General features: G+C 41.9%; 1 protein-coding gene across 2 annotated transcripts in view; it reads left to right on the forward strand.

Annotated features, from left to right (window-relative positions):
• Positions 1–16,205, forward strand: part of BLNK (B cell linker) — an 87,437-nt gene that overhangs the window by 38,879 nt on the left and 32,353 nt on the right. Inside the window, exon 1 of one of the 2 annotated variants that reach the window (XM_041461604.1) lies at positions 5,215–5,350. The exons of the other annotated variant lie outside the window; for it this stretch is intronic. Within the exon in view, the coding sequence (XP_041317538.1) occupies positions 5,304–5,350 (47 nt within the window). The 5' untranslated portion in view covers positions 5,215–5,303. Of the gene's footprint in view, positions 1–5,214; positions 5,351–16,205 lie in introns of those variants that run through there. 2 annotated transcript variants of the gene reach the window in all.

The following is a 16,205-nucleotide window of genomic DNA, read 5'->3' on the forward strand; positions in this document are numbered from 1 at the left end:
AGTGCTGGTCTATTGCAAGGATTTCCTAAAGGAAAAGCCAAGCAAAAGCTCACAAAGCCATCTTTTAAAGAGCAAATTGTGCAATATCCTGTGATTCTCCATATTCCCCAAAATAGGGAAGTCAAAATCAAAGAACACACTTGGCAAGAGAAGGTTGTATATTAAATTCTCTCCATTAATTCTTTCCTATATAGAACAGTTGGATCCTTCACTCCTGAGTACTTCTAAGAAAAAAAACTAGCCCAATCACCTCTAATAATGTTGGAGAGAAAACTTTGTTAATAGAGAAGGGGTTAAGAAATGGGCTTCCTAACATGACTGAGAGAAAAAGTTGTATGGTCATGTCATGAATAAAAATGAAACCTGGTAATCAAACTGACTGCTTACTTCAAATCAGGTACCTTGGCAGTTTTATATACATTGAAGGCACTAGACTGTATCTATGAGCATTAATGTATTCTGTAAAAAGTAGCTTCCTCTTGAATAGTCATGCATAGATTGAGATCCTTTGATGTAGCACTGTCTCCTCTAAGCATCAAAAATAAATATTAAAGAGATTCACTGTAAATCGTTTTAATCTACTTGCAGTTCTTTTTACTCAGCTTCTCATTGCTAAATGTGAGTTTACAATTAAAGCTTTTGTCTCAACTGTGTAAAACCCTAGAGGTTCAGAAATAGCAACTGAGAGCCAAGGCTGTACCTGTAGCCTGGCTTGGACTTTTCACACTTCCCTGCAGCTAGATTGCCCATCTCTCCTGTGTGCCAGAGCTCCTGCCCGGGACACGTTCCTAGGGTCTCTTGCTGTGCAGAAGTTGCTAAGGGTAGATGCTGCTGCACCACTGAGCCTCACCCCACCAGCAGTCAGGATGTGGCTTCAGGCATCAGCCCAGAGCAAGAACTCAAACAGGCCCCTGGGTTCCCTAGAATAATTAGTTCCCTAGGCTGATATGTCAACACAGTCATACTCTGTAACTTGCATTAAGACAATGGCAAAAATGGTCCCCATAAAAAGCTGTTAGCATCAAAACTTATGACTCTTAAAGGAAGATATGCACAGCTGCTATACTATATTTACATTTAATTGCTTCAGCAGGAACCCCTGAAAACCCCCAAATCATCATACAAAACATGTGCTAGAATGTATTAAACTAGAGGGCATTAATTCCAGTGGAAATAAGAAAAGGCTGTCATCAAAGGAGTCAGCGAAAAACCTTTGGGCAAGAAAATACACCCATCTTGTCAGTGATAGCAGCCAAACCCTGGATTTTGCTTATTCCTCTACAACTGGCCCTCTATGAAGATGCTTGTTCTGATCTAGGGACATCACTTAACAAGAACTAAAATGCTTTAGACAAGTCATCTGATCCTTTGTTTCTATGCTACAGGAGTTTTTTATCTACTCAGAAATTCAAAGTAAAACCAAAAATTATCCTGACAATAGGATATAGAAAACTGGAGCCCTGAAACAGGACATAGCTGGCAATTCACAGCAAGTTTTAACCAAATGAAGGTAGTATGCTCACAGTCTTTGTGACAGAGTTTGTTTCAGCAGTTTGACCATGCCTCAGTGGCCTCACAGCTCTGAAACAGAAACCAGGACATGCCACCAGAATGAGGCAGCATGTGGAAGGAAAGAGCTGGTTGGAAATTAACAGCAGAAAATAGCAGAGGGGATAAAAAACAGGTTCTGTTTCTGAACATCTTTATTGACATTCTTTATCAACTGATAAAGAAGTTGCTTTTAAAAATCTATTTATGAGCATAAATGGGGAATTATGCAGTCATATTGGGAGAGGATGAGAGAGACCAACCCAAACTGAGCCAGAGCACTTGCAGGGAAGAGAAAATTATATTGCAACAGACAGTGGCATTTAGAAAACCTACTCAAGCATTTAGAAGGCCTTTTTCAAAATTACGATGGCATTTTGAGCATCAAAAATTTAAAACAGAAATGCATGTATATTCTGTAAGCCATCCTGCCAAGGGACTTAACTAGCAAATCTTGCATACCTGCATTAGGGAATAGTACCAGGAATTCATCCCCTATCCTTTGCAGCCCTATAAAGGAAAATAAAGTTAGTGCCTATCTACATAATCACAAAAGTGGCAGCCTGTGTGGATGCAGGTTCTTAAAACATTAGATAAGAAAATACAATTTAGGTAAAAGGCTTCAGTGATGCCGCTCCAGAGCGGTACTGTGGGAACCTCTTCAAAATGCCTCACCCAAGACTTCAAGATACATTCTCCTGGAACACCATTGTGCCCCACACCCCTGCCCCTCAGCTGGGCAGGCTGTCCCAGGCTTCCAGGCCATGCCTCAGCAGGCAGCAGCACAATCCCCGCTGGCCTCAGATGTGCCAGGGAGCAGGGAGGTGACGCAGGCATCCCTCAAAACAAATCCCCATCTACCTAAAACAGTCCTTGTGGCTGGGGAGGAGAGTTTCTTGTTAACCATCACCATGGTCAAGATGCCACCCACGTGGTAAAAAAAAATCCCAGTTCCTCTTTGGCCTTATCTAAATGAGCATATTATGTCAAAGAGGGAGAGTTGCTGGGGTTACAACTACAGAAATAGCATGACACTATGTTTGCTGTGTGGCTCAATCCTACCACTGCCTCCAGGCTCACCCAGGCTCCTGAAGAGGAAGGCAGGGTGTTTCCTACTGTGGGGGTCAGTCAAGCCCTGTCCCCACCTTCAGCCTGGGCCCCAGAGACACTATTTTGGGGTGATAGGTAAGGCTGTAGTGATGGAGAAACTCTTGTTCCTTGCCCTGTTCCTGGTGCAGGTCTGCAGGGCCACCCTGCCAGCTGGACACTGCAGCATGTCCCTGTCCATATGGGCTGTACAACTCCACCTGACCACAGACAGGATCAGTCCCAACACAAGCCAGCAGTTCAGACTCTGCAAACACCTGCTGGGCAAAAAGGAGAGGCCTAGGGCTGTTTGGAGGGACTTGGCCATGCCCTTCTTTATTTAAGGCTTTTCTCTAGTGGTTTTTCTATGTTGTTGTACCCAAACCAACATTCTCAGCACTGGGGCAGATAGCCCCAGGCTAACTTGGAGGCAGACCAGAAAAAACTAAGCAGGTGCCACAGAATCTCTTGAACAAGTCTTGTGTAATGAAGACTTTTTTAGGAGTAACTTCTTGGCAGCAGTACCGGTCTAAGTCACACGCCCTATTCTGCTCATCCTGTGCTGCACCCTCACAAACATCTGTGCACCAAATCAAACCAAAGAACTGATGCAGTTAAAAACCCCCATTTCTGTGACTTTTTGCTTGATTGTTTGTAGTGGACTCCTTCCCCAGTCCATGTAGCACAGCTACACAAACACAGGAGCCAGCAGATGACCGGGATGAGAAATCCTGTGTGAGTCAAAGTGCCACCAAGCCCTGAGCGCACGGCACTGGGGGACTGCCCCGAGCATACCACATCAGCAGCCACCCCTTCCCGGGACCAGGGAGGTGACAGCACCGCAAGGACAGGCGAGAAAACCTTGGCACTGGGCACTGCAGGGTTTTAAACCCGGAGCTTTGGTTGAGTCAGGAAGAAACAAGGTTAAACCAGCACAATATTGCAGATGACAGATCTCAAAGATCCCAAAGGAAAACAGCCCGGGATTTCTGCGACAGCCAGGCAAGAGGCAGCTGTTGTGTAAGGGAAACCACTGCAGGAGCCTACTGAGCAAATCTCTTATTCTGATGTGTTCAGATAAGTGGGAAGATTATATAAGCACAAGGGAAAGTGACACAGCAATATATTCCTACCTACTTTTTCACATTGTCAGTGTGAATTTTAACTAATTCAAAATTAATTTTATTTTCAAAATAACTTTTAGGGAGTGAAATTGCAAAGTTGACCGGTCCACAACCAGATACAAAGCAACGTGGAATTCCAGTTTTGCGTATTACATGGCATTCAACATTGCATTTTTCCTTAAAGCCCACAAACTTTATAAAATACCCCCAAAAAAAAAGCAATTTGTACGCTATCGACCCAGCCTAGAAAATACTGTATTCAAACATCAAGCAATTCCTATGCTGAAAGCACAGAGACCAAAAACACCAGCTTGCCAAGATCACAATCATACTGCTATCAAAGACAAAAATCTCATGGCAGGCTGTTTCCCCAGAGTCACCTGCACTAACCAGGAAAGTCTGTTTTGCTCCTTCAGTTTCACAAGAAAAAACTTTAGTCAGTACTATGTGGGGAGAAGAATTCCATGGGAAAACCTAGCCAAGTGGCAATAAGGATCCCACCAAGAAATACCTTTGTGTGTCCCAAAAGCATATTGAACGTATCAAAATATATTAACACGATCTAGATGTACACTTCAAAAAAAAAAATAACTACTAGGTTTCTTCACTAGAACAGCCTTAGGTTATAAGCTAAGCTGCAGAGAGGCCAAGGATAGAGAAGGGGAGCAACAAGAGGCATCCTTCAAAGGGGCAGAATTCAAATGAATCAGCCCTTCAGGATGTCAACAACTGCCTGCTTTGCCCCTCAGAGCAACTGGCTGCCTCCAAAATTCATCTCTATAGAGGAAAATATGGTTGAGCTTAAGACTGAGCAAAAAGTCCCAAGCTCAGAGATATCAGAGCCATAAAACACAGTCAGCTGCCTGCACCTTGGGTGGGAACAGACTTGCTGTGTCTCTAGAAGGATTAGGGTTTTCTCCTGCCTTAATTTAAAAACAGCGTAAGAAACTTCTTTTTTCTTTACAGTTACATTCAAAAGATGGTGGTTTTGTCTCGCTTTTACTGGGGAACCTCGGGAAAGGAAAAGTTACCACGCAGCATGTTCCCACCTGGCACAAATTCACCAGGAGCAGGGAGGAGGAGGGGAACCAGGCCCTGCATCTCTCCCCGCCAGTGAAGTCCCCTGGGCTGGGCAGGTGACAGCGAGCAGGTCACCAGCCCCGGCACGGCCCTCTGGGCTTCCCACATCCGCCCGCTCCACGGCCGCGCCGCTCCTCGGCCCCTCAGCTCCCCCTCAGCCAGCGCGGCCCGGCGCCCCCGGCGGCAGGGGCGGATCAGCGGGGCCCCACTCCCCTCAGCCTTCCCAAAGGCTCCTCCTCAGCTCCCGGCTCCGCAGCCACCTGTGCGCACCCCGGGCGGGGCGGAGCCGGACCGAGGCCTGGGTCCCTCCTCTGCCGCTGCCTGCGGGTGGGACGGGACGGGACGGGGAGAGGCTCCGGCAGCGCGGCGGGACCCGGCGGAGGGAGAGCCCGGCCCGGGGAAGCGGCGGCGCCGGCAGGTGCCGGGCCGAGGGCAGCGCGTCCCGGCGGGGCTGCGCTCACGGGCATGGACAAGCTCAACAGGCTGACGGTGCCGGCCGGGGAGAAGTTCAGGTAGGAGCTGGTCCGCTCCCGCTCTCTCCGGGAACGGGGCTGGCGCGGGAAGGCAGCGGTGGGACGAGCCGCTTCCCGCAGCTCAGCGCGGGGGGATTGGGAGGCGCCGAGGCACGAGGAAGTTGGCAGAAGTTTTACGATAAAAGGGAGTTTTACCCGTTGTGACCCGGTGGCCCGGGCGCCGCAAGGAAGTGCGGGAGGTAAACACGGGTCTGGAGTGGATAACGCAGATTTCAAAGCAAAATATGTGTCGGCTTCACCTGCAGCGCAAAAAGGGATATTTTCAAAGTGTCTGTTTTCAAAGCTGTAAGGAAATAGTGTGTGACTCATTATGATGCATGAGTCTTATGCAAATTAGAAAAACTTAATTAATTGCTTAATGCTTTAATGTCTTGTGAAGATGGCTTTTGCAGTTAAGTTTTGTAATTTTTCCTGATCTTCGAAAGAACTGGTGGAATAGAGGGAACTGGAAAACGGGAAATGTTCCTAAGTGAAGGAGAACAATGTTAAATACAGGGTTTGAGAGGAAAAAAGCAGAAGCTGGCCATTACTGAAGTATTTTTAGTGTGTCTCGATTCATGTGCTGCTACAGTTGGTACCTCGAGGCTCTTTCATCATGACTTTTTGTATTTCTGAGTAGTTAAAAGAAGTTCTGTTTCAGATTAAGGTAACATGGAATTCTTTTCCTCCTCTGAAAAAATTAGAATGAAATGCTGAAATATTTTTCCTAAAATAAGTCATACTTAAGCACTCAATACTAACTTATAAGCCCTTCTCAAGTCTCTCTCCCTCTCCCCAGAAACCTTAATGCAAACTGCAGTAATCCCTTGTAAAGCTGATTTTGATGGAATGTAGTTTATTGACGCCTACTCTCTCCATACTGTGGCAGTGTTGTTCGGGGGTGTGTGCTTGCAGAGCCTCCGTGACACTTATGCTCCTCAGCCAGGCACAGCTAATGAAAGCCAAGCAGGCTGCATCCTAAGCCTGGGCAAGACCTCTGTGGAAGGCTCAATGGACAGGAGGAAGAACGCAGGGAATTTCCTCATTGTCTGCAATTTACCACCTTAAGTAGTCTGAACTGGTTTAAATGGTGTCAGAGCTCAGTGTAGGTCTAAACTTTCTAAAAACTATATTTAAATAACAAGTTGAGAAACAAGATGGAAAGCTTGATTCCATCCATTACTGGTACATAAAAAAATAAAGTACACACCCTCTGCTGTCATAAAATTGTAGCTGGGATTCTCCTTCTGCACTTCTGCAAACAATTAAAGCAGGATTACCTTCAAGTATCTAAAGTGGGTTTGTGTGTGAGGGGAATAATGGCCCACAACTTTTTGGTGAACTGATTCAAAAGCCCTAAACCCGAAAGGCAGCACCACCTCTCTGCTGCCCTTCATGTAGATGACACTCTGCATCTCATCTGAGGTTTTAATATTGCTGTCAAATAGGGAAGAGAAAGAAGTAGCTCTGCTTTCCTGTATTAACCTGAACTATTGCAAGTTACTTTTTCTGTCCTCCTCATGGCCAATTCAGCCTATTTGTGCAGGGAAAGAAGGAGCACCCGTTTCTGAAGCATGTGAGCATTCTCACCACACGCAGTGGACACGCATGCTTCAACTTGAGCGTGTTGAAATACTTCTTAGAAACCTGGCTATGTGGCTACAAAATCTTACTATGGTATCAGAATTTTAAAATCTGAAGGCAAAGCTTTCCATGAGTAGATATTCACAGGATAAATTTAAGAGAGATATGCAAATACAGGAAGAAATCAGGATAATGTGGTGGCAGCCTTTTTCTCCATCTTTGAAACACTGGATACCCCCTTGTACTCTGTGGCCTGTTGACATTGCAGTTGACTTCCTAATTCCACACCTGTCTGCATGGAGCACACATAGGTGGTTCAGAGTTTGTACTGAATGTTACATGATCTAAATGGTTATGTCAAAAATGTACTTTTCTTCATACGCTAAGATGCAATGCCAAGAAACGTTCCTGCCAAACGTAGTTTCAATTTATATGATTATAGTTTGCATTTTTAAAGACAGCTTTCTTAAAATTTCTGCTTTGTAGCAGCAAAAGTTAAAAAAGCACTACTGTTGAGTCTGAGAGAGGATCTTTTGATTTTTTTAAGTATAGACCTGAAAAACTAGATATTATGTGGTTTTGCTGAGCTCAACTATTCTCCATGGGTATAGTTGAGCCTACCAGACCTAGCTTTTTGTTGCATTAACAAATCTTACGTCAAATCTGATTTCTTAATATGTTCCATTTGTTGAGTTTATTGCAAAAATAAGAACTATAAATGTTCTTATATGCCTGTCTGCCTAACATGTGGTATGTATGTTGTTTGCAGTTAAGCCACTCAACTAACTTTGGTAATTGTTGGACAGGAATGCTGAAACTTCATGGAATTCCAGTATTAATTTCTATATAGTGTTTCTTATAAAGCATGCACAGTATTATACAAATATTCCCTCAGAGTACATTGTGTGTTCTAACTGCTTCCTTATAGTCAGGAAAAGTTAATTCAAAGGCTTGGTTATTTATTGTGAGATAAACTAATCTGTAGTGCATAGAAGTAATTTTGTACTCAGAATTGTTTCCCAAAGAGTGGAGTGAATACATGAGCAATAGCCATACTGCCATGGCAGGCTTTAGTGTGCCTGGATTTCAGACTGAACTTCAGGGAAAAAAAATTTGCTGCAAACATACAAAAATAGATGCGCTCATGATCAGGGACAGTAGGCAGCATGGGTAATGGGAAGTTAGCAGCTCAAAAGAAAAGTCTGCACTAACCTTGCAAACTCTTTTGTGGTTTAACTTCCCTAGACTATCAGCCTATGATTCCTGGTATTTAAATAATTTCTAGCTACTATATGTGACTGTGTCGCAGCATCTCTTCAGACTTGCTGCAATTTTTAATTATGACCACAAACCTTAATGGTGACCCTCTGCCCACAGCTGGCTTTGCTGTGTAGCACAAAGTCTTTTTGAAGGCATCATCACCACTGTGGTGATGGGCAAACCATGGCACAAACCAAAGTGTGCCACATGCTTTCACTCGCCTAAGGTCGTGCAGCTGGCAAGTTCCAGATTGCAAACAGCCTTTTGCAAAAGCACAGTTTCATGTTAATTTCACATGACTTCATTCATTTGCAGCAGTCCATCTCTGCCCCCAGCAAAAACAAAGACTTAAAATCCCTATCTCCAAGCATAATGCCCATTTAAAAGGAAGTAAACTGGCAATTTACTTTTCACAGGTTGAACAAGTGTGTCTGGGTATTTTTACAGGATTTTGTATTAGTTCCCGTTGTTAAACAGAAGGGTTTAAATCCTAATTCTATGAAAATCAAGAGGGGTTTCCTTAAGGCCTGAATGTCTGTTGTCTGTCAAACCTGGAGGTGTTTATAGTCTTCACTAATTTTCTACTGGTAGCTTGGCTGTAACTGCTAGGCCTTTTTCTTTAACAGAGGATCTTCTGGCAATGTGTCTTCTTGAAAGTGTATAGTAGGAAAAAAATAATTCATTTGGGATTGAAATTTTATTTGTTATCTCAAATTTCATCCTATGTATAGGATGCTTTACCATAGGGAGCATTTACTTTTGGAGAAAATGTTTGGGGAATATCTGAATATGAGTTTTGTGCTGTAAGAAAATATTTCATTATAGTAATTCTACTAATTCCTCTTAGTGGTAGCAAACAGTCTTAAAAACTTAATCTGTTTTTTCAAGGCAAATTTTAACTTAGTTAATTGCCTCAATGAACTTGAACAGGTCAAAAGAACAAAAATAAACTCCAGCAAGAAATTAACTGGAGTTTCAAAGTAACCTATGGAATGTTCCCCAAGACAGAATTAGGCATCAAAGCCCACATCCAACTTCAACATTATCTCAACCTCTCATTAGTTACATAGAGTCCAGAGGAAAGGCTATGCAAATGGTAGCATTTCCCATCCCTGCCACCTTCCACTAGATCAGGTTGCTCAAAGCCCCATCCAGCCTGGCCTTGAACACTTCCAGGGATGGGACAGCCACAAGTTCTCAAGCCAACCTGTTCCAGTGCCTCACCACCTTCACAGTAAACAATTTCTTCCTAATATCCAAACTGCTCTGTTTGATGCCATTCCCCCTTGTCCTTTTACAGCATACCCCTGTAATTAACTCCTCTCCAGCTTTCTTACAGACCCCCTGCAGTTACTAAAAGGCTGCAGTAAGATCACCCCACGCTGAACAATCCCAATTCTCTCAGCCTCACTTCTGCTCTTCCACCTGCTCTGGTGATCTCCTCTTTCTAGCAAAAGTCTAATCTGCCCTAAGGAAATAACAGCTGGGAAGGTCTTCTGGTGTTCAGCACCCATTGCCACCCACAGCCACCTCCTGTCTCAGCTTCCAGTGTCTCCTGACAACTTCCCACTGCACAGTACCACTGTGTGGGGACAGCAGCTTTTGTGGCACACCCTTGCTTTAGCCCAGCAAAATGTAGGCTAACATAAGGTCACATGAAATCCCACTTCAGTGATTTCCAGTCTTCAAAGCTGAGTTTCACAGGCACAGGGAAAGGAGGTTACCAGCTGCATTTGCCATGCTGATGAGCACAAACAGAAGTTTTTTCTGTAGGATTGTTAGGTCCTGTTTGCCATACAAAACACAGGATTTTGTTTTAAAGATAAAGTTTTATAATCTCTATTTCCTCTAGTTTTATGTCAGCTTAAACAGTTCATAAATTCTTTCTCATCTCTGGGCTTTGGAATGAAATGAGATAGGAAATGCAAACTTCCCCAAATACCACTGCAAAAATCCATTCTTTCACTCAGCGTGACTTCTCCAGACAAATCCTCTTGCTTCTCCTTCCGACCTTGCTTCAGCACAGCATAGCCTCCATCCCATCTGTATTTGTCCTTTATTCCGTTCTCTCTGTACAACCACTTCATTCTACCAATCCCTGTAAAGCTTCTTTTATTCTTTCCAGCTATGTCATCCAACCTGTACTAATCCCCCGGCTAAAAGAGCAACCAGCCAACCAAAACAACCAAACCTGAAACATGCTAATTTTTATTAAAAACAAAAAACCAAAAAAAAGCACCCACTCACAAACTGAAGGGGGGAAAAAACCCAAATTAAACCACCACATAGGATTTATTCTCACACAGAATTTCCTGCCTATAATGCTGTTTATAGAAAAGTATGTTTAAGTGTGACTGTGATCTATGTGTGTTTAAAACAAAAATATGGCAATGTGGGAAAAATTATGCAGTAGAATATTGAAAACTATCAAGAGATGCCCTCCTTTAATCTCTGCAGGTAGACAGCAGTGTGAGGGTGTAATCTCTTCACAAGGTCAGCTATGCTTATGTAGTACCTATAGCTGCATTCTACTTGTGCTGGCAAAATTATTAAATCATTGGCACAGCTTATTCTGCCACTGCTTCATATGCACACTGTTCCAAATAAAATAAGGCCTTGTAGTGACACTGTAGTTCTGCCAAAATAACTGTCCAGAGTAGGAGCATTTGTCAACCATAGCAATGACAAGTGGCTCCGTCCTTGGCCTCCAATTGTCAGTTACTCAGCAGAAGTGAGTAATTTAGATTTGATCTAGTGACATAGGGTTTTTTTGGGTTTTTTTTTAGTAAAATAATTATTTATTAAGAGCCAAGCAAATAACCCAATAAATTAATTTTCATGCCCATGGGAAAAAAACAACATTCCAGCAAACATGACAAAACTCTTTTTTACCATTTGTTTATAAATGTACCCCACACAGCTGTGTAGAGTGCTAGATATTGAATCATAATATGATATTGCAGGTATCCAGTGATATGTTGATTGCAGAACAAAACAGTTTTGTGTTTTACAGAATCATTCAAAATCTACATACTGCACAGGACATTAAAATGTGATAGATGCTTTGCTTTTGGAAGGCAAATACGACAATCATAAATCATTACAAAAAAGCCCCACTGGAAAACCATATTAGTTTATATGCTCAGCAGACAAGAGAATTGAAAAACTGATGGAAAGCAGTGGCTAAAAGGGACAGTACTTTCCCACTTGGCCCTAGGGTATCATCTTAGATTTTTGGTAAACTCTAAGAGGATGCAATGTAAATATGTCTGGTCTGTGCCAGCTGTAATAAATTACTGAAGAGTAACAGAAGCTTGAAAATTCTATTAGCATCTTTATCCTAATTGGTTAGTATGTACATTTTGAACAAGTCTATTTTCCTGACATAAGCAAAGCCTGATGTGCAATGCTACAAGTTTATGACCTCAACATAAATTATTGCACAGTAAATACTTTAAAAATAATTGAAATCATGTATTTTATATGTAAATGTGAAATGTAAATTATAATGAGTACATAAGGTACTCATACGTATTATGAGGCAGTAATATGAAAAACATGAGTATATGTTTTTCAGGCTTAATTCAAGGGGAAACCGGGTGAAATAAGCTATTTATAGAAGAGGCTATACCATGTGTCTTAATGTTTTCCTTCCTATCTTAAAATATGGATGCTGTAGGCATCTCTGCAAGATGCACAGAGGCAGCAAAGTGCTACTGAAGCTGTAGCTACATGGCCAGTTGAATTTGGCATAGGGCTGAGCTGCTGCCATAAGTGCAGATCCCTTTCTTCCAGCCTCCCAAGGCCTCTGCTCACCCTGCCCCTCTCTGCCCTCTCACTGGCACTTGGGTTCCAGTGACCACATGGCAGAGCTGGGGCTGATCCTGCTGATATCTAAATTGGCAAAAGAAAAAAGAAGTTAGTTTCCCAGCTGGAATTCCCATGATTCATCATAACTGGGGAAGCACCGAGGGCAGAGAGGAGCGGAATTTCCCCTTTCAGTGGCAGCTCATGTGGGCTCCATTAAAGTGACATAGGGACCAGCCAGAGAATTTCTCCAGAGTTTTAACAAAATTTGATTGGCTTCAGAACAAAACAAACAAAACTGATCCATGAGCAGCCTCCATTAAGTCCCTGTCAGTGCCACCCCACATCTATGATGGGTATAATGCTTCTGTAGCTTGAGCAACACTTTCAGCCCAAGTACAGCAGTGTTTGTCAGTGGGAATATTCTGGGTCCATACCAGATCCTGTCTTTATTTCCCTACAATGCCTTTCTGCTTCCTCTCTTGGTGAAATATAAAAGCCGCTTAAGTCTTGTAAATTTCTGCCCTTGTTCTCCTTCAGTGACCAGGCTGTAGGGTACTAATCCTTCAGGGAGTCAGGGAGGTACAGCACTCGCTTAGTTTTAACTGGAACTGTATTTTAGAGTAGCTTAATAGGTTGAACTTCCTCCTGCTGCTTGAAAACCTTCCAGAAAAGTGGAGTAAGTCTTGTGAATGTGGTTTCTGTGTGGGTGTTGGTTTTTTTTGTTTTTTTTTTTTGTTTTGTTTTGTTTTTTAATTCATTGACTTACATCCAGAGAGCTGGTCCAAAAAAGATCAGCAAACCAAAAAAAAGGCTCAAAACAGAGCAGGTCAGTTACAGAACAGAAAACATAGTTTACCTTTTTATGTCAAGAAGTGACATGTAATAGTCACTTATATATTGTAATACCTCATTATTTTCTGTATTCCCTACTGTGTCACTGTTATTCAGTTGGGATAAAGGGGAGAGCAGTCTGCATAAGAGGGAAGAGGTGTCCCAACCTCGGAGGTTTTGTTTGTTTCCAGGCCAATTCAAGTGCTTAGCATTGGAAACCTAGAATGGGTTCTTTCAATATGCAGAACTCCCAATCACCCCAAAGTACTTACACCGTTTACTTTCAGGTTAGGCATGATTTCTGTCAAGAATGTATTATCCCTTTGCATGCTATATTTTTTATTAACTCAGTGAATATTCGTACTTACCAGTACAAGGAGAACTGACAGCTTTTTTGTAAAGATTGCATAGAGGACAAATGAAGATGAAAAATATAATCAATATTTAGCTTTCTGTGCCTCTGTGTGTACCATGTAAACACACACCTGCTCTATCTACAAGGTTTGCCTTTAGGCAAAATAGTGGATGATTCAAAAGTGAGCAGAACAGGCTGTTTCTGAGACTTGAAAAAATCAACACTCTTGTCAAAATGAATATAAACTATTGTCATTTCCCCTTGTGCATCTCCCAAACACGGGTGAGAACAATTCCTTGTTCCTTCTTCCTCTCAGATAGGTAGCTGTAATTGACTTCTCCCAATAAGTAAACCTCTTTGAACTTTTCTTGTCAGCTTTGAGATAGCTTTACAGATAGAGATCAAAGGCTCAGTGCCTTGAATGGATGGTTTGGTGCCACAGGTTACCACCTCCAGTTCCAAACTTCCTCTTCTCCCACCAAGAAAGCCATTGCAGGGGGTGGATAAAACCCCAGAGTGGATGAGGGGCTGTAAGGCCCTACCTTGGACCAGTAGCTACTGAAGTGGTTTTTCTGACTGCACCTCAAGGATTCAGCTGTCTCTTACACATTTTTATGTGTTTTACACATATCACAGCCGTAGAAAACACCAGCTGTGCCCAGGTGGCTGTTTCCACGTGGCATTTCCTTGCAAAGGACTCCCACTCTTGCTTTTCCAGGTAGAATATAAGGTTGTGTGCCTGTGGGGATCTGAAGCACCTGAAGGAGGTCTAATGAGGAATTAGATGCTTTCTGTAATTGGTATTTCTTTTTGCTTTCTACTGAGGAATTAGAAGTGAAGGGGGCAGAATTTGTTTTATAACATTTAATTGCATTGTCTTTGAGGCACAAAACTGACAAGTAATATGAAAATACATCTTAGGAAGACACCCAGTTCACCAAAATCCATGTTATTCCACAAAGACCATGGCAGAAGCATTAATTTCATGGAAGCCTGGCATAGGAAAGGTGGTCCTTTTCTAGTTTATTAACGCAGTTTGAGAAGATATTTCAACATAAGAGCTACATGCTTTTCAAAATCTCAAGTGGTAGTTTTACAAATCCCCTTCTAGGTAAGCAGATTCTCCCCCCAAAAGGAAGCAGGAGTCTTCTCTTTCTCCAGAAACAATAACTTTCTTTCTTAATTTGGTCACTTGCATAGCTATTTATAAAACTGAAGGATTATGGAAACACAAAACAGAGATCAGCTGGGGAAAAGGTGGTGGAATAATTGTGCTGTGAGAAGCCATAAAGGAGGAGTCTGGACATGCTGTTCCTTCTTTAGTTTCATATTCTAATGTGGGGTTTTTTTTTAATTAACAGAAGTAGCTGTAATAATTTTTAGTTTTCTGCTCTTTGAGTTTTGGTTTGTACCTTCTAATAGCTTAGCTTTTATTCTCCAAAATTCGTTATAATTTTCCTTGCTTTCTGTTTTGTGGTTCTTTCCTGTAAAACCTTGTAGCTGAGGCAAGTGGGTGTTTTTGGAGATTTTTTTGTTTTAAGTCTAAAATTTGCACTTACTAAATCCCATTGTAGGTTTCTGATGCCAAGTATTTAAATTTTCCTGAAAAAGAACCCAAACAAACAAACAAAAACTCTGAAAAAGTGTTTTTTGTTTTAATGTGATCCGCCTTTCTTAAGCCAAAAGTGGGTGCTACACCTACCCACAGTCTTATGTAAAGTGAATGGATGTTGTAATCTTCAGAAAATGTGACTTTCTAGGCACAGAACTACAGGCTGTCCTGTCAGTGAGAAACAGATATACCCAAAAAGGTATAAGAACATGCAATTGGCATGCAAATTGTCTGATTTACAGTGTATTTCTTTTTTAAATTATTTTTACTATTTTAAAACCAATTCAGCTTCATCAGTTCAAGACCTAACTTGTGAGGAGGAGGAGAAGGAACATACAGGTCCCTTACTGTTGAATGAATCAATATTGCTTATAAAGCAATTACTGATTTATAATACTATAAATACAATTTCTCAAAAACTAGTCTAAATGGTGGGAGAATTCCATATTACACATGTCTGTCTGAAAGTAAGACAGACTTCTCTTTCTCAAGTCTAGGGACTCTGTACCTCATCTCACATCTGAGTTAAAAACTTGTCACACACTTTATTCTTCATTTTTCTCTTTAAAACCTATTTTACCTTTAGAAAGCTTTTGTAGGATAGTGTGCATGCAAAAGAGCCAAAGGCTTCCAGGTGATGTTTGAAGGTGGGGATGTGTCACGGGCCAGGTCTACCCACCATCCTCCCTTCATCATCACATATTCCTCATAAGCTGAGCTGTGACCAGATCAAAGAGAGGGTGGGTTTGTTTTATTTGTTTTATCTTGAGGCAGCTCTGCCAGTCCTTGAGTGCAGCAAGGTGTTTTGTCACACAACAAATCCTTCTTTCAGGATGTATGATATATACAATGGGAAAGCTTTCCACCTTCCTTCAAGTACTTTTCACAGCTACAGACCCCTTTGTCAATAGATCTGATAATTCTGAATTACTGGAGTTTTTAGCTACAAAAATAGCAACACAGGGCTAAAAAGTGTTTTGGTTTAGGTTTCTGTCTTTTTTTCTTATTCCTTTCAACATGTAGAATTTCTAGTGTACTTGTAAGAAATCTAGAACTTTTTAGAAGCACTTACAGCCAAGACTTCAAAATTTACTATCTGCAGAACTTTGAAAATCTATTGTGTGCCACGAGATCCTAATCAAAGGGTCCCATCCAGTCTCTGCAGGTTACAATTAAAATGGATCTCAGAATATCTATTGCCGAAATGTGTTTTCAAAGGTTAGCAGTAACACAGACTGCAAACCTGATTTTGCATAAAAAGATCCCAAGCAGGTTTAATGAAGAGTTGGAGCTTGTAGTTAAAGAAGCAACTTTAAGTTTTACCTCTTGATTATCTTTAATTATATGCAATGCAAAGACGAGCATTACTCATTGTTTTTATTTACAGTACTAGCTGATGGAGG

The sequence above is a fragment of the Pyrgilauda ruficollis genome, unplaced genomic scaffold (genome assembly GCF_017590135.1).
Source record: "Pyrgilauda ruficollis isolate IOZ18807 unplaced genomic scaffold, ASM1759013v1 scaffold15, whole genome shotgun sequence".
Lineage (NCBI taxonomy): Eukaryota > Metazoa > Chordata > Aves > Passeriformes > Passeridae > Pyrgilauda > Pyrgilauda ruficollis.